The sequence below is a fragment of the Amia ocellicauda genome, chromosome 7 (assembly GCF_036373705.1).
Source record: "Amia ocellicauda isolate fAmiCal2 chromosome 7, fAmiCal2.hap1, whole genome shotgun sequence".
NCBI classification, from domain to species: domain Eukaryota; kingdom Metazoa; phylum Chordata; class Actinopteri; order Amiiformes; family Amiidae; genus Amia; species Amia ocellicauda.
The window spans coordinates 16,653,166-16,672,047 of NC_089856.1; the positions used below are offsets into that span (position 1 = coordinate 16,653,166).

Below are 18,882 nucleotides of genomic sequence, written 5' to 3' on the forward strand. Positions count from 1 at the left end.
TACTTTACATTCTATTTTTTATATTATTATTATTATTATTATTATTATTATTATTATTATTATTATTATTATAACCTCCTTCACTGTGTACTACTGTAGGATCTATCACTAGCGATTGTAGCCAATCTTAGCCTTTAGATAATCTATCTATTTGTCCATCTGTCAAACTATCAATCTCTCTATCTTTCTATTTTTATCAAGGGCAAGTGACTTATAGTTTCCATGCGCGATGGGTTATTCTGACGCAGCCGCATTTCTTCAGTTTGACCACACGAGGGCGACCTGTGTTCAGCTTTTATAAATGTGACAGGTGTAGTAACAGGATACAATTTTTGTAATATATAACTGTGTTTAATATGGTGTAGTGTAGTGTAGTGTAGTACATCACAGTGTAGTGTAGTGTAGTGTAGTATGGTGTACTGCAGTGCAGTGCAGTGTTCTATAGTAACATGTAGTATAGTATAGCATTAGACACTGAAATAGTCACAATGGCACAGTGATTGTGCAATTTTTCAAATGCCTTGGAGGGGAGAGAGAGACAGAGAGTGAGAGAGAGAGAGTTGGAGGAGGGAGTGAGAGGGAGGTGGGGTAGAGAGAGATCACGCTGTCCTCGGTTATTTTAGCATTCTGGAAACACTGTCAGTCAGTGTTAATGTACCGCAGTGTCCAGTGTCAGTCAGTGTTACTGTACTGTTGCGTCCAGTCAGTCGATGTTAATGTACTGTAGTGTCCAGTCAGTCAGTTAGTGTTAATGTACTGTAGTGTCCAATCAGTGTTAATGTAGTGTTCTTTCCCTGTAAATAGCAGCACCTGACTCCCTGATAACAGCCTGTATTTAAACAGTATTTAAACAGACTCTGACCCAGAGCAGACTTGGGTCAAATACATATTTCCAATTACTTCAAATACTCTTCAAAAATCTTTATTTTTGATAAATTGTATTCCACTAAAAGTATTGGCATGTATTTGATTCTGTATTTTTAATGAATGGGTTCTATTTGAAACACAACAAATATTTGAAATCACAACAAACTCAACAACAAATATGGTCTACAATTACCAACACATCAAGACTCCAGTTAAAAGTAAATGATGAGTTGCACAAGTCTCTATCTTCTCTGTCATGCCACATTTGTGTTAAACTTTTAACAGGATTATGATTAGTGCTGACTATATGTGTTATGTGTGCAAGGTAGATATTTTTACTGCCATGCAGTAACTCAACTTGAATTACAAACACATTTTTCTTTCTTGTTCTGTCTCTTCCCCTTGTCTCCTACCATCATTGGGTAATAAATAATAGGTGCAGGGAGGAGATGAGGAGTCAATGAAAGTTATCAGTTTAGACGTTGGGACATTTTATTTCCTCTCTCCTTGTTGGGACTATGTTAGGAATCTCATATTGTGTCTTTCATATTCTTATGTTGTGTTAAGGTTGTGCTATGTTTGTGTTTTTGTGTACAAATAAGCTTATATTTTCAAATACAACCCATTGATTAAAATACAGATGATTGAAAATCGAGAATATCAAATACTAATGGAAAAACATAATTTTGTATTTGCAAATACATATCAATACTTTTAAAAAGTATTTTCAAATACAGTCAATTAGTAATTGTCAAACAGGGTACAATTTGTAATTTTTCAAATACAAAATTGACATGGTATTTCATGTAATTAAAAATACAGAAATACAAATATTTAATAGTATCTGCACCAGTTTGTGGACTGACAGTGTATCAAGAGACTCTACCCCAAACCCCCTCTCAGGAAAGACACAGGACAACAACAGAAACAAGAGATCTTTTGGCAGAAGCTTCAAGGATTTTTTATTTATTAATTTTTTTCCTCTTAATTTTTTTGATTATTTTTTGTTTTGTTTTTGTTTTTGTTGTATTTTTCATTTTTTTGCATTTTTGTCCCCCCCACACTAGTCTGAAATATCATTATTAAAAGGAGTCCTGCCATTTGGGGTAAATTAGAGCATTCATTATTAACCTCCCCACCCCCCCACCCCCCAAAAAACATAATTGTTGTGATTTTTTATGTATATCAATTATTATTATTATTATTATTATTATTATTATTATTATTATTATTATTATTATTATCATTATCATTATTATTATTGTTATTAGTCAAGTCTGTGTTAAAATATTTGTTCTGCAATTTTCATTGAAAGCACAGTTATGTTCAGTATAAGCATTATCTAAAATTATTATACTTTTAACCCCTGTTTGATCTGTTTTTACAGTTTTTAAAAATATAAAAAGACACAGAAACATTCCTTTGAAATATCCATATAATTGAGTCTTTTCATTTTCCAGCAAAAAATATCATTCAATCAGTCACATTAAACAGGCAACACTGTCCCTCCATCTCTCTCTCTCTTTTTCTCTATTTCTGCAATGCAAGGAGACTTTGTCTGTCTAAGAATGTGTGAGTATCTATTTCCTATATTTCTGTCTGTATTTCTGTGTGTCTGTCTGTCCCAAACACAAACACGCTCACACATACTCACATACAGACACGCTCATATAACCAGAGACAGAGAGAGACAGACAGAGAGGCACAGAGAGAGAGAACATCTGTCTAGTTTCTGCATTTCTGTCTGTGTGTCTGTCTGTCTGTCTGTGAGTGTGTGGAATAACTGTGTGATTGGTGGGTTTCCATCCACATACAGACACACAGACACATTCCCAGACACACAAACAGACACACTCACACTCACACTCACACACACACACACACACACACACACACACACACACACACACACACACACTCAAATAGAGAGAGAAAGACAGACAGACAGGCACAGAGAGATAGATAGATAGAGAGAGAGAGAGAGAGAGAGAGAGAGAGAGAGAGAGAGAGAGAGAGAGAGAGAGAGAGAGAGGCAGACACAGAGAGAGACAGTGTCAACCTCTACAGGTAATTCTGAGTAACTACAGTTCAGGCATGCGGAAGTAAAACAGATTTTGCTCCAGAGACAGAGAGAGGGAGAGAGAGAGGGAGGGAGAGAGAGAGAGAGAGAGAGAGAGAGAGATCTCACACTGAGGATACTGACTTGACCTGCAGGACCTTAAAATAGCCCCTGACACTGAGAGACAGAGCGAGAGAAAGATGTTGGGGTGGGTGGAGAGAGAGGGGGAGAGAGATGAGGGAGAAAGGGAGAGGTGGCAGTAGGAGAGGGAGAGAGAGAGAGAGAGAGAAAGTGGGGAGAGGGAGAGGGAAGAAAAAGGTAAGAGATGGAATGAAGATACATGAGTCAGGAGTGAAGGGGAGAGAGGAAGAGAGGAAGAGAGGAAGAGAAGGAGAGAGAGAGAATGGCAGAGGAATGACTCATATCAGAGCGAAATGGCTTAACTAGGTGGATCGTTATTCAGTTTAGCAAATTAACAGAATTTCTTTCCATTCCATAGGCCGGTCAATATGACCCAATATCTCAACCTAGCAACCAAGCCCTGTGGATCTGGTGCTCACAGAGTCTGCTGCATGACTGACAGGTAAAGCCACTGGTTAATTTTGACTGTTGCTGGCATATGTAGATCAGGCAGGGAAATTGGAATCAGCCATCTTGGTTGGGGACAAAGTGCAGCTTGGTGTGGTTGGGTTTGGGGTTATTGTGTGAAAACTGGACAGAGGCTGGCAGAACGAGTGTGTGGGTGTGTCAGTGTATGGGTATGTCAGTGCGTGGGTGTGTCAGTGTGTTTGCCTCACTATGTCAATCCATGTCTCTGTGAATGTCTCATTGTGTCACTTTGTGAATGTGTCAGACTCAGTTTATTTGATATGTGTGCATATAAGTACATTCATGGGAAAGATTAATGTTCAACCTGAAATATCCAATCGATTGATAATCAATGCCTGTACCAGCCCTGTATTCTGTATCAATACACTGTCAATTAGTCAGACAGCAGACTCCTGCTATCTGCGCTCACACTGCACTGATAAGAAGCAGCTTTTAACTCTGCATGTGCTGTGCAGCACACACGCGCCCGTGTGACACAGTACTTGCACAGTGACTGTGTCTGCAGGGGCAGCTGCTGTCAGTTGAGCTACAGCTGTACAGTGTTTTTGGAACTCAACTGATATTTACTGTGTCCATGGTATTTTCTATTTCTATAACACTGTGTTAATTATATTTTGTATAGATAAACTGTATCAATTGTATTTACAATTGATAAACACTGTGTCAATTATATTTACTATTGATCAACAAAGTGTCAATTGTTACTATTGATTAACACTGTGTCAATTGTTACTATTGATAAACAGTATTATACAATGTTCGTATTGTTCCTTGTGAGTTTAAAGCAGCTGAAATACACCAGTCCAGTGTCCCCTGGTCCTGTCTGACTGGTCAACCTGCAGACACAGCCACACTGCACCATGGCAACAGAGACAATACATCAGCAGACAACCACCACAACTGCAAATAGCTGCATTAGTACAGTATAGTGCTGGATTGTACTGGATTGTACTCCAGGGCTGGAGACCCTGCTGCACTGTACTACACTTACAATACAGACAGAATCTTTATAAACGTACTGGCATTTCCTGAACAAAACAACAACACAAACTATTATTATTATTATTATTATTATTATTATTATTATTATTATTATTATTATTATTATTATTAATCTGAGGTGTGTGTGGTCAGTGTCAGTGAGGTACAGCAGTACATTTTAGTAGTCCAGTGTAGTATAGTGTAGTAGTGCCATGTAGTGTAGAGTACTATAGTTCAGTGTAGTGTATTGTAGTGTAGTAGAGTGTAGTGCAGTATAGACTAGTATGTTTTACAGTAGTGTGGTGTGCTGCACTGCAGTGTGCTGTAGGGTGGTGTTCTCCACTGTGGTTATTTTAGATGTTGTGTTGCACTGCATTGGGGTCTCTCTGTATTCTTGGGGGACTGTATATCATTTATTGCATTATATTCTGAAGACAGGACTGGACTGTATTGTATCCAATTGTAACGCATTGCATCGTGTTGGCACAGTGTTGTGGTGCGCTGTGTGGAGTTGGGTTGGGTTGGGTTCTGTTGTGCTGTGTTGAGTTGTGTTGGATTGAGGTCGGCTACATTGTGTTGAGTTGTGTTGGGTTGTGTTGGGATGTGTTGTGTTGGACCACGTTTGTCTAAACTGCATTGCTAAACAGACACACAAAACATCAACATCAACAGCAACAAGAACAACAACAATAATAATAATACTAATAATCATCATCATCCGTATAACATCTCTGTACAGTCGGTAGTAAGGGTCAATATCCACTTTACACTACAGACTTTTTACAGACTTCCACAGAGACAATGAACCAAAGCAAACAGCAATCCCGGCTATCAGTATAGCCAGCCAACTAAGTACCATCAATGATAATAATAATAATAATAATAATAATAATAATAATAATAATAATAATAATAATAATAAACAGTCCAAGTCTTGATGTCAAACGATCCGTTCCCTGTTCCTCCTGGTGTCAGGCATCAGGTCAGAGTCCATATGGGTCACACAAAATCCTCAGACCATTGAGTTGAAGTTCTGATGCAAATCCTAAATAAATATCATCGCTGTCCTCGTTATTATAATATGTTTTCTTCTATATATGATGCTGCAAATGCTTCTTATTTCTTTTGGTCTTTTATTTATTTATTTATTTATTTATTTATTCGAAAAAACAAAATATAGATCTTTTTTAAATATTTTTTTATTTTTTCATATATTCATTTTTTAAGTTTTGTTTTTTGTTTGTTTCTGTTTTGCATATAACGGACGTACGCCTTCCCTCCGTTCCTGGCTCCCGTATCATAGTTTTAGTCTTTGTTTTTTGTAATTTTGTTTTTTCTTTTTTTCTTTTGAAGTCATAACTCCTCTTTCTCTGAGTTACAGTAGATCATGCAAAAATATATAGTCATGCTGGTAAAAGTTTAAAAATGCATTTGTCATGTACTTATTTGATTTATTTATTTTAATATTGTCGTTTGTTCGTTCATTAGTTCCTCCTTCTGGTTCTCCCCTCCACCTTTTTGCTTTTGTCGTCTCTCCGTTTTATCCATCACCCCTCTTTCCCATTTCATTTCCCCCCCCTCCCTTTTCTCTTTCTCTGCCAGGGACACCACCACACCAAAAACATTTAACAAAAGAAACAAGAAAAACTCTTGATCTTTTCTCCTCTCCATTCCTCTCTTCTTCCCGTTTCAATCCCTCTATATTGCAGTCACGGACGTGTCGATTTATGTTGGTGGTAGTGGAGCAGTAGTAGCAGTAGAAGTAGCAGTAGCAGTAGTAGTAGTAGTTGTCGTAGTAGTAGTAGTGGTAGTAGTGAACACACACTTTAAGAATTGACCAATCACTTTCTTCCCAAACACAAAATGTATAATTTATATATATATATATATACATATATATATATATATATATATATATATATATATATATATATATATATATATATATATACATATATATATATATACATTTCGGTTTTCCTGGTTTCCTTATTGTAAAACTGAGAAATCATTTCTGTTCCCTCTTTAACCCATAGTGGGAGGGAGATAGGGGTTGCAGGTGTTGAAGGGAATCACTTTTCTTCCAGGGCAAAATCTTCTGTGAGCGGGAGGTGGTGATGGAAGGAGAGAGGAGAAGGGACTGGAGCCTCTGGAGAAATTGCGAGTACTGATACTGGAGCTCCCTCTGAACACAGTCAGTGTGTCAGTGAGTCGGTCAGTCAGTGTGTCAGTGAGTTAGTCAGTCAGTGTGTCAGTGAGTTAGTCAGTCAGTGTGTCAGTGAGTCAGTCCATCAGTGTGTCAGAGAGTTTATGTTTGTGTGGGGTTATCCAGGACAACCCACATCCCCCCTCATCACAATGGGCAAATCGCTGATGTCATCATGGTTACCGCCGTCATGCTGGTTGTTGCTGTAGCAATGGATGATGTTGCCTTCATTGTGGTCACTGATGATGCTGCCACCGCCTCTGTTGTCATGGTTGCTGACGATGCTGACGTTGCTGCCGCCATCATCAAGGTCATCAGGTAGATTGAAGATGTTGCTGCTTTTGTCATGGTGACTGAGGCTGCTCCTGCCACTGCCATCATGGCAACTGCCGATGAAGATGATGATGATGCTGCTGCTGATGATGATGATGCCATTGCCGTTGTCATGGTGACAAGCTGCCCAAGCTGCACTCATCTTTGTCACCGTTCTGTCCCAGTGTTGGAAAGGAGGCACTCACAGTGAAGGGGGGGGGGGGTGGGGGGGGTTAATGAGAGTTGTTCAGAGGTCACTGAAATACAGATCCAGTACTGATGGAGGAAAAGAGGGAGAGAGAGAGAGACCAGCCCACTGACCCCAGAGAGGAGAGAGGAGAGTGCAACAGTGCAATACATCTTAGTGTCAGTCAGTCAGTGTATCAAACCGTCAGTTATTAATCAAGTGTGTCAGTCAGTCAGTCAGTGTGTCTGTCAGTCAAGCAGTCAGACATTGTGTCAGTCAGTCTGTTGGTGTGTCAGTCACTTAGTCAGTCAGTTGATTTTTCAGTCAGTCAGTCAGTGTGTCTGGCAGTCAAGCAGTCAAGCAGTCAAGCAGTCAAGCAGTCAGACATTGTGTCAGTCTGTCAGTCAGTCAGTTCAGTGAGGTTGCTTTGGTTAGAATAGGAAGACCATAGCTGCACTCCACTCACCATACAACCCCCCTCCCTCCACCACCCCCCCTCTCTCTTCCCCAGTTCCTCCAGTTGTCATTGTCTCTATTCCCCTGTCCTGTCTTTGTGTCCCTTCTGGTTTCTCTCTTGGCACAGAAAATGGGGGAGACCTTAGAAACTGAGCACTGAAATAGAGGATTTGGGGCGGGGGCAGGGTTGGAGAAGTAAAGAGAGAGGGGGGAGAGAGAGAGGGAAGGCAGAGGGGATACAGTTAGTGATACAGATCCTTTTTACATCAATGGTGTAAATTCACTTACAGGATTTGGAACAGTCTGTAGTATCCTCCAGTACATCTGTACTTTTAAAGAATAAAGCACAGATTTAAAGATATCAATCAGATACAGGAAATTTGGATCTGTTCTAGAACTGTTTGGTACCATACAGATCTGATTGGGCTAGTGGCATGTTAATGAAAGCACTTTAGACCTGATTGCTACTGTATTTTCCTAATGACACAATGTGCCTGCACTTTGTCCAATTACACTGCTGACACTGTATTGGAAATGTTCTAGAATAGATTGGTACAGGGTCAAACTAATTACATTTTCTCACAATTAGTTAAAACCATTCTAGAACACACTGCTAATGTATTTCCTAATTACACTCCTGACAGATTAATTAAAACTTTCTAAACAAATTGCTACTGATTTTAAATTCCTGACACATAGAATGTTCTAGACCACATTGTTACATTCTCCTTTCTAATTACACTATTGGACATGATAATTAAACCATTCTAGAACTGACTAGGGAGGGACCACTACATAATAAACAAACTAACTGACTGGCTAACTGATACACTTACTGACTGACTGACTGGTACACTGACTGACTGACCAACACACTGACTGACTAAATCAATAAATTATCACACGCAGCACAGTTTATACTCATTGTTGACAGTCAGGCAGTGGGAGAGGAGCAGATGAACAGTCTGCACAGCCCTACACAGGACTGGTTGGGCTCACTGCAGGTGTTCCAAATCAGAGGTGAATTCACTCAGCAACACCAGGACACAATTAAAATACAGCCGTCCCTTTTCCATCCCTCCCTTTCTCCATCTTTCTCTCACTCCCTCCCTCTCTCTGTCTCTGCCTACCTCTCTCCTCCAGTAATAGACTGCATTGTACAGTGGGTGCTGATCAGTGGGTGTGGTGTAGTAAAGTGTAGTATAGTTTAGTGTAATGCACTGTGTTGTTGGGTAGGGCAGTACAGTATAGTATAGTATAGTATAGATTAAGATAAATGTTCTATGTAATAAGTATCTCTACTATAACCACACTACTGCCAGTAAAATTGACTAAGTTTCCCATGAGACCTAGCAGTTGGACCACCATATGAGTGGTAGACAACTGTACCCCAGGGCGCCATGGGGGCTGTAGTTCCCCCTGACCCCCGCTCCCTGCCCTCTACAATACATTTGCCAGCTGCGTCTTGCAGTAGGACCCCAGTATCAACAGTAGTGTACCAGTAGCTCTGCCCAAATGCACCCTGGGAGCTATAGTTTCTCCAGACCTAGGCTGGCCTAGCCTACCAGAATACCACAACGTAGCACTGATGCACACTATCCAAGATTAACACACACGCACAACATACAGCATGCACATGAGACACACGAGAACACGCAACATTCCAACCAAAATGCGTACGCACACGTACAGAACCACTACACAGGTCACGGATTCGACACGCTACACACACGTGTGAACGTACATACATTCTCTTCCTTTAAAGAATGATCTTCCTCTCCCCTCCTCTCCTCTCCTCTCCTGTCCTCCCCCTGTCCTCCTGCTTCGCTCCTGTCTTCCTCCAGTCGCCAGTCTCCACTCCTCCCTCTCCCCTCTCCTTTGCAATCTGTCCGTCCTCTTTGCATTAGCATCTAGTTTGTTTTTTTCATTCAGTTCATTTTTTTCTCAGAAATATATTCATATTTATCCCTCTCTCTTTATATATAAAGAGATAGGGGGTGGGGGGGTTGGCGGTGCATGTGCCTGTGTGGGTGTGGGTATGTCTGTGTCTGTGTAGGTGTGTGTTTGAAAAAAGTGACCCAGCAAAATCAAAGTATATCATATACAGTTCTTGTTTTAGGAGAACAGGGAGGGGAAGAAATAGAAGGAGGAGAAGGAGGAGAAGGAGCAGAGAGAGTGCGAGAGAGAGAGAGAGGGTGGCTACATCTAATCCAGTCATGCTTTGATTTTACACTGGATTGGAAAAAGGGAGAGAGAGAGAGAGGGGGGGGGATAGAGGGATAGGAGGAAATACTGGCAGAAGAACAGGAAGAGGGATGGAGGGAGAGAGGGAGTAAAGAGTTCCTGCCTCTCTGTTCCTTGCAGAGGCCAGAGACTCGCACCAATAATGTATAAAAATAAACATCTTAGACGATGACTGAGTGTGGAAGCCCCTGAAACTCACCTGCTACAAATACATCATAAATCAAATAGATAAAAAATGGATATAGCAAGGAAGGATCGAGACAGAAAGAGAGGAGGATTTCCTGAGTTCTCTCTCTCTCATTTGCAAGGAGAGAGAGAGAAGGAGAGGTGACTGTAAATAGATGCTACAATGTAAAATGTGTAATTCTCCTATTTATTATTCTCATTGCACTGTTCATGAACACTGGATATGTCTATCAATGCTTTGTCAACACTGATGTCAATTAGTTCTGCCAATAATGCTTTATTGAATTGAATTTAATTGGAATGGTGAGGCAGTTTGTCCCCCAATATGAATGAGATTCTGGAATGCCATAACTATGGCCACCAAGAGCACAACATTTCCCATGAGGCCTTGCAGCCAAAGCCCAATATGAGCAAGTGGTTTTATTCACACGATGCCCCACCAGTGAGCCTCTATGATCACCGAACTGTAGTTAAAGTTACCAGGTGGTAATTAATTAAACAAGGATTTGAAGGAGTGTTCAATTAAAGCACACAGTCACAGAGCACAGTCTCTTCAGTGTGTTTTTAACCTTATTGTTCAGTATTTTTAGATACTGCTGAGTCTGGGGAATGTGTAGGAGCTGCTCCCCTCCATGGGTGTCCCTGTCTCTATATCTCCTGTCCCTGTCTCCTGTCTCTATATCGCCATATTTATTCACCAAACTGGGACTTTAATCCCATCAGGGGACTGGCTGATGTATCTCCACCTCACCGGAGTGTTTGCAGTGGTGAATAACACCACATGCCCCATGCCACACTATGGTGCTGTGCAACCATGCAGCACTGACCCAATGCCCCTGCCCGATGATTCTGTCTAAAATGAAGCACTACATTTCCCACAAGCCCTTGCAGCTGTATCCCAGTATCAGCAGTAGGGTACTCTGCCTCCAGTGCACCATGGGGGCTGTGGTCTCCAGACCTAGCCTGCCTTCACTACAGTGGACTGGATTGTACTGTACCTCTCCAGGACCAGGGCTGGAGACCCTGCTGTACTGGACTGTACTGCACAACACTGTATTGAAGTGTATTGGATGGTTAGCAAACAATATCAAGCCACCCCTTTGCCCTCCATCTCTCCCTCCCTCTACCCCTCCATCCTACTCCACTTTCATTTTGTTCTCTTGCAGAGAGAGAGAGAGAGAGAGAGAGAGAGAGAGAGAGAGAGAGAGCAGGGATCCTATGCAAACTATCATCCCTGGTTTGAGAAGGAAAACTGATTCTTTTTGGTTTGTTTGTTTCCCCCAACAGACTGAACACAGTACCAATAATTCAGTGCTTCACTGGGCACTAGTCTCTTGTAATCAGGTGGAGGGGCTTATAGGTATGAGTAGAAACTCTGTCAGATCCTCCTCTAAAGCTACAGCTACCGAGATTTGGGGAGAAGCTGCAATCTATATTGCAAATATTACTTCTACTACTACTACTACTACTACTACTACTACTAGTAATAATAATAATATTAATAATGTTACATTATGTGTTTTCCTTTCTGAATTAATATGAGTATTAATAATGGTAGTACTACTAGTAACAGTAAAGTAATTGTAATACAAAATTATTATTATTATTATTATTATTATTATTATTATTATTATTATTATTATTATTATTATTATTATTATTTTGTTACATTATGCAGTTTCCATTCTCATCTATGGGAATAACAGTCCAACCCTGCTTTGGAAAGAGGAGAGGAGAGAGGGATCAGAGAGAGAGCAAGAGACAGAGAGAGGAATGGTAAAAAGAAATGGAAGTCCAAGATTATTTGTTTTGTAATTTTTTGTCAGTGTGTGTGTCTGTGTGTGTGTGTGTGTGTGACTGTGTGTGCTCACAGTTACAGTATCAATTTGCATATATCTGACTATTAAACAACTTTCACTGTTTCATAACAGGTGTAAAAACATAAATAGAACAGAAAATAATAATAATAATAATAATAATAATAATAATAATAATAATAATAATAATAATCAAAATGGAAAGAAAATCTAAATAAAATTGACAAAGTGATAAACTTTTAAATCCGTTCCCGCCCCTCCCCAGCATTAAAAAATAATAGACTCTCCCACGCTATTTCCCCACCCACTCACAACCTCCCACCACCCAACCCCCCTCCCTGGATTACAGTAAAAATGGTCTCTTCCGCTCCCAAAACAGGCTTTAAAACATGCAAGAAGTTATGTCCTGCCTCTCAGTCTGTCAATCAGTCAAGTACAAGCGAGGCGATTGGCTAACCAGCAACACCCAAAGTGTCCAGTGTATTAATATCATACATTATTAATATTTGGTCAACATGCATTCAGTCACTATGTGTGTGTGTATATTATATATATATATATATATATAGAGAGAGAGAAATATATATATATATATATATATATATATATATATATATATATATATATATATATATATATATATATATATATATATACCCACACACACACAGATATAATATATGTCATTATTTTGACTAATTTAATTTGTATTTATCAAAACATACCCATCATAGCTTTAATATCATATGATACAGACAGGAAATAATAAAAATAGGATTATTATTATTATTGCTTGCTATGGAGTTTTCCGTGCATAATTCAGAACAGTTTTTTTTTTTCAAACCAAAGAAAAATAAAAAATTCCCCAAATGATTCCAGTCGAGACTAGTAACCCTCTGCATTGACAGGGAGGAGGGAACAGGGAGGGAAGGAGAATAACAGACAAGAGAAAGAGAAACAGAGAGAGGGAGAAAGAGTTAGAGATGATCTGGGGAAAACAGGAGAGAAAGAGACAGAGAGGGAGGGAAGAAGGGAGAGAGGATTGTTGATATTTTCAATCCCTCTTTCCTTCCATCTCCTTCCCCCTATACTCCCCCCTTCCCTGTCACCTCCTAGCCCCCCACCCCAACCCCAACCCCAACCCCCACCCAATAAATTACATCATCCTTAAAGATATACACACTCACACTGACAGACACCCAGACAGACACAGAGATAAAGACAGACAGCTAGGTAGACATAGACAGAACAGTAGAGAGACATAGATAGGTAGAAAGATGCATCAAGAGATCAACAGACAGATGGAGAGAGAGAGGGTTAGATAGATAAACAGAGATAGAGTGATAGAGAAAGAGACAGACAGACAGGCTAGGCTGTCTGCCTAGTAATGAGAAGGGTTTGCGACTTGATTGACTGTGGCATTGCCTAAGTCCCCTGACCATCTACAGTCAGGGCAGTACTCAAATATATATATATATATATATATATATATATATATATATATATATATATATATATATATATAAAACTATCGTTGCATTACTGGCGTTGCTACTATTTTGAACCATGAACATATTTTTGTCTGTTTAAATCTGTGAATCCAAAACTGTAATAGTCCTGAGTAAATGAGACATTATACTACATAATTATACAGATAGTCCATGACAGTGTGTATGAATATATATGTGTGTACTTATAGCTGTATAAATATAGTCTTTTTTCTGTGTGTTCTTATCTTGTTTATATAGAAGGAGAGAGTGAAGGAGAGAGAGAGAGAGGAAGGAGAGAGAAAAATGTAGAAATACTTTGAGAGGAATCATTGGTTAGTAGAGTTTCAATGAGAGTCCTTTGAATGGTAAAACAATGAATTAATAATAATCATAGTAAAACAAATGTAAAGGAGGGATTGGGCTCTAAAAAATATGACACATTTAATACAAAATCATAAAAAATAGACTTCTGACGAAATTAAATAATACAAATTTAAAAATGTAAAAAATAAACGTATAAATTATAAAATAATAAATTTTAATTGTAACAATAATAATATCAATTATAATAAAATAAATGTAAGAAGAAATGGAATCCAGCAATACAAGTATACAAAAATATAAAAATTAGGCCAATTATTTTAAATAAATAAATATAATGAAAAAGTGTGTCTCATCTTCCCTGCTTCCCGGAAGAGCAGATGTCTGTTCTCTCTCTGGCTTCTTGTCACTCTTGCCGGAGGAAGCAGCCGCGGATTGGGCGACGTGCGAAAGGAACCCCACATTCATCTTTTTTTCTGTCTGTCTCTCTCTCTCTCAGCTTCTGGTTCCACCCTCCCATATTCACCATCTTCCTCCTGGGCTTCCATCTCTGATTCTGTAGCTCAGTTTTTGTTTGTTTCCCCAGTGTTGGTCCGGTGTTCTCACCAGTGTGTCTCACCCCTCGCCACTGGCACGTCACCTGTCATTCGATGACGTCAAATATTATTTCTGTTTGCTCCCCAGGCCGATTTATTTGTATTTCCTTTCTCTTCTTGTTGCGCTCGTGGCTTTGCATTGTTTGCAGTATATAGGCCTACACACACATAGTTTTATTTATTTATAGATAGATAGATATATATAGATAGGTAGAAGGATTTAGATATACGTAGAGGGAAAGCAATGTTTTGCAGTCTGTCGTTTTTTCCTTTCTTTTGTTCTGGTCATTTAATGCCCGCTGTCCATCCTCTGTCTGTTCACCGCCCCCCCAGCACGCCATTTGCAGTTGAACAACGGAAAAGGTAGAATTAACGGAAAGGGAGAGGAAAAAAGAGAAAGGAACAGGGACAAAAACAAAACAATAAATAAACAAGTGAAAAATGAAGTGAAAAATACAAAGAAGCGGTAGGATCAGACAAAGACTGGAAATAGCAAGGATGGGGTGTTTTGTATTCTGTAACCCGAAAAGAGGGTGACAGAAAGAGGGAGGGAGGGATGGAGGAAGGGAGCCACTGTGGACCATAACCTAGACTGATATTTTTACACCAACTACCTAAATTACACGGCAAAAACAAAAAAACAAAGCACATGAAACATAGCTACATTTCCCAGCATGCAACAGGGCCGAGACGGGAAGGTGTGGTGTCGGTGGTCTGGGGAGGTGGGGGGGGGGCAGAGCTCTTGAGGTGGAAGGTGATTGGGTGCTGGCAGAGACAGTCTCCTCACTTCCCCTCCTGTATTGCAGTAGAAAGTCAGTCTGGTCGGTGTGTGCATAGAAACAGATATAGAATACTGAATTCTGTTGGGAGTAGTACACATATAAGACTGACCTACAGGGAGCCTCCCTTTCCAAAAACCTATTGATTTGAACTCTTCTTAATACATGAGAGAGAGTATGTGTATGTGTAAATGCTTTGGCAACACTTGTGTAAACCTGTAATGCCAATAAAGCTCATTTTGAATTTGAATTTTAATTGTGAGAGAGAGAGAGAGTAAAAGATGGAGAGAGAGATCATTATCATAATAATAATAATAATTAGAAAGGATAATTATGTGAAGAATGTGTTTGTAAATCCTTTCTTAGATTAATTAATGCATCAGTCATAGAGTCAGCCCCCTATTTTAACAGCATTATTCTACTGCACTGCTGCTACAACCCCCTAATGTAACAGCATTACTGTATACTGTCTAATAATAATAATAATAATAATAATAATAATAATAATAATAATAATAATAATAATAATAATAATAACATACAGACAGAGACAACACACACACAGACACATACAACAAATGGGCAATATATAACATATATAACAATATGTTTGATTGTATTGACATTATTATTATCATCATCATCATCACATTTTCTGTCTACTCTCTCTCTCTGTGTCAGCTTCTTAATCTCTCCCTTTCTGCCCCCCCTCTTTCTCTGATGTTCCTGCTATTGGATGGTGGGGATGGGGTCTCTAGCCATGTTATTTTCTCTCTCTTTCCCCCTCGCCCTCCACCTCTCTCTCTCACTCTCGCTCTCTCACTGTGCATCAGTGTGTGTTTCTGCTACTTCCTTCTTCCCTCTCTCTGGCACTGTCATTCCTGCTATAATATGGAGGGGATGGGGTATCTCACTCTTTCTCCCTCTCTCTCTCTCTCTCTCTCTCTCTCTCTCTGTGGGTCAGTGTATCTCTCATCTCCCTTTGTCTGTCATTCCTGCTATGGGATGTCCCTGCTGTGTGTGGGTCAGGGACACTGACCCACACACAGAGACAGAGAAAGAGTTCTCTGTCTCTGTGTGTGGGTCAGTGTCCCTGTAACTGTGTGTGTGTGTTAGTGTCTCTCTCCTCTGTCTCTGTCTGTTGTTTCTGCTATAGGATGGAGGGGATGGGGGAGCGGCAGCGGTGGAGGGGGGCAGGGGCATCATAGGGCTCGAAGGGGGGGCTGCTGAGGGGGGGCAGACGCAGTGGGTTTCCAGTCACCCCAGAGATGTTATTGAGGCTCAAGGACTTCTCATAGCCTGGGGCTGAGGTGGGGGGTGGGGGGGGGTGGGATAGAAGGAAAGGAAGGAGGGAGGGGAGGAGAGAAAGAGGCAGGAGTCCAGTAATTGGCAGGTGGAATTTAAACAATTTTCGATTAAATTTTTGATTATTGAGTATGGGTAATGCCATATGGGAGATGGGTTATGGATTATGCACAAGAAAATATGGTAACAGAAGTGATAAGGATTAACAATTGAAAGCAATAATAATTTGATACATATATATATAATTATATATATGTGTGTGTGCGAGAGAGTGAGTATATTGAAAGATAATTAGTAACAATGAGAAAATGATACATAATTATAATGACAATACCAATAAAACAACAACAATTATAATAATAATTTAAAAAATAATGATAATATAAACAAAACAGACAGACAGACAGACAGACAGACAGACAAGACAGACAGACAGAGACAGACAGAAAGAATGAGAGTTATGACAAAATTCAGATTACAACAGTACTGTGTCAACGAATCTCATAAAAACCATAGCAAATGTTGTCTCTATGTGACCACACCGCTGACACAGACAGACAGACAGACAGACAGATAGACACACACACACACACACACACACACACACACACACACACACACACACAGACTGTAGTGTAAAGGATTACAGATACACAGCCTGTAGTGTCAAGGTATACAGATACACAGATTGTAGTGTAAAGGTGTACAGATACACAGTCTGCAGTGTAAAAGTATACAGGAACAGATAGTCTGCAGTATAAAAGTATACAGATGCACATTCTGTAGTGTACAATCTCCTCTTCACTGGAGTCAGTGCGACTGGGGGATTTATTAAGGGTCAGAAATATCCTTCACTAAACTCGGACTGATTCATGAGTAATGTCTTTTCATTGTCTGTCTGTTGAAAGACTGATTTACTTACTGACACAGTTAATTCATTCTTTTCTTGACCTTTTCTCTCTCACGTGTCTATTTTTGAGGAGGGGAATAGAGGGAGGAAGGCAGAGGCAGAAAGACAGAGAGAGAAAGGCAGGTAGAGAAGGAGACAGAAAGTAAGAGGGATAGAGAGAGGGGTAGAAAGAGGCAGAGAGAGAGAGAGAGAGAGAGAGAGAGAGGAAGAAGTGAAATGAGAAGAGGAAGGCAGATAGAGATGAGAAGAGAGATGAAGGGAAAGGGAGGGAAAGAGGAAAATAGAGAAGGGGAGAGGCAGAGAGACAGAGGGAAAGAGAATGAGGGAGAGCATGACACACACAGTGGAATTGGTTAATTATTCTCTTGAGAGAGAAAGAGAGGGAAGGATTAACCAACAAGAAGAGATAGAGAGAATATAAATACACACATACATTATCTGAAGTTAACTTACAACAACTAACTAATACCACTATTAGCACACTATCTAGTTGAATATGTATTATTTTTTTGTGACAGTGTGCAGGTGAGCATCAGAGACAGTGTGAAGGTCAGTGTAAGCAGTAGTGGTACAGATTAGTTTAGGAGTAGTGTGCATCAATGACAGTGTGTAAGTAGGAAGGTTAGTAGTGGTGGTGTAGAAGTAGGTATGTCTGTGTCCATGATAGTGTATGTAGAAATGTGTGTGTGTTGCAGAAGCAGTGCTTATCACTACAGTATGAAACTACTTCACTGCACTGCACTACACTACAGTACACTGTACTATACTACACTACAGTCATGGCCGGTTTTACCCAATGGGCTACATGGGCTGGAGCCCAGGGCCCCACCTCCAAAGATCCCACCCCACAATAAACAAATAAATAAATAAAACTCACAGCAGGGCACATTTGCATTTTTAAACATTAACTCCAATCTTCATTGCATAGAAACAAAATAAGGAAGCCTCTTGAACATCAAAAAATATATATTTTTCAATGTGTCTTAAACTCCTATCTCCAGAATGTTTTTAAAACTATTTAATAATTAAGTTGATATTCATTTACAAAAAGTGACAAAGTGGCAAATGCTCCTATTTACTAAAATACCAAAATCATTTTTTACAACAATTTGTAAGGATCTGTAATTTAAAGAGTTTTCTGATATTTTGTGAATTTTGCATTTTCCAAAGTATGACACGCAGACTAAACAATTGATGTATGATGAAACCTAAACCACATGGATGCATTTAGCATTGTTTAGTACTGTACCTGTGTTGTTAATACACTGTATTGTAACATGCTCTAAATAAGGACTCTGACACATCTTCTCACAGCAAGCAAGGGTTTATTTACAGTCCACAGTGTATCACAATCAGAAGGGAACAGCTAGCTCCACCAGCGATGGGTGACTACTGTGCAGGTCCATGGTTTCTTTATGAATCTCATGTTCCTGTCTGACAGTGAGCTACAATCTGTGGCCCACAAATTACAAAAAAGGTACCATGGCGATTTACATGATGACTTTGCAGAAGAATTGTGTCAGTTTGTCCATTTCATAAAGGACATGTGTGATACTT

General features: G+C 39.6%; 1 protein-coding gene across 1 annotated transcript in view; it reads right to left on the minus strand.

The window, feature by feature from the left end:
* Positions 1-7,733: 7,733 nt before the first annotated feature.
* Positions 7,734-18,882, minus strand: part of kcnc3a (potassium voltage-gated channel, Shaw-related subfamily, member 3a) — a 49,306-nt gene continuing 38,157 nt past the window's right edge. Inside the window, exon 4 of the mRNA XM_066708760.1 lies at positions 7,734-7,833. Coding sequence (XP_066564857.1) covers positions 7,820-7,833 — 14 coding nt within the window. The 3' untranslated portion in view covers positions 7,734-7,819. The remainder of the gene's footprint in view (positions 7,834-18,882) is intronic.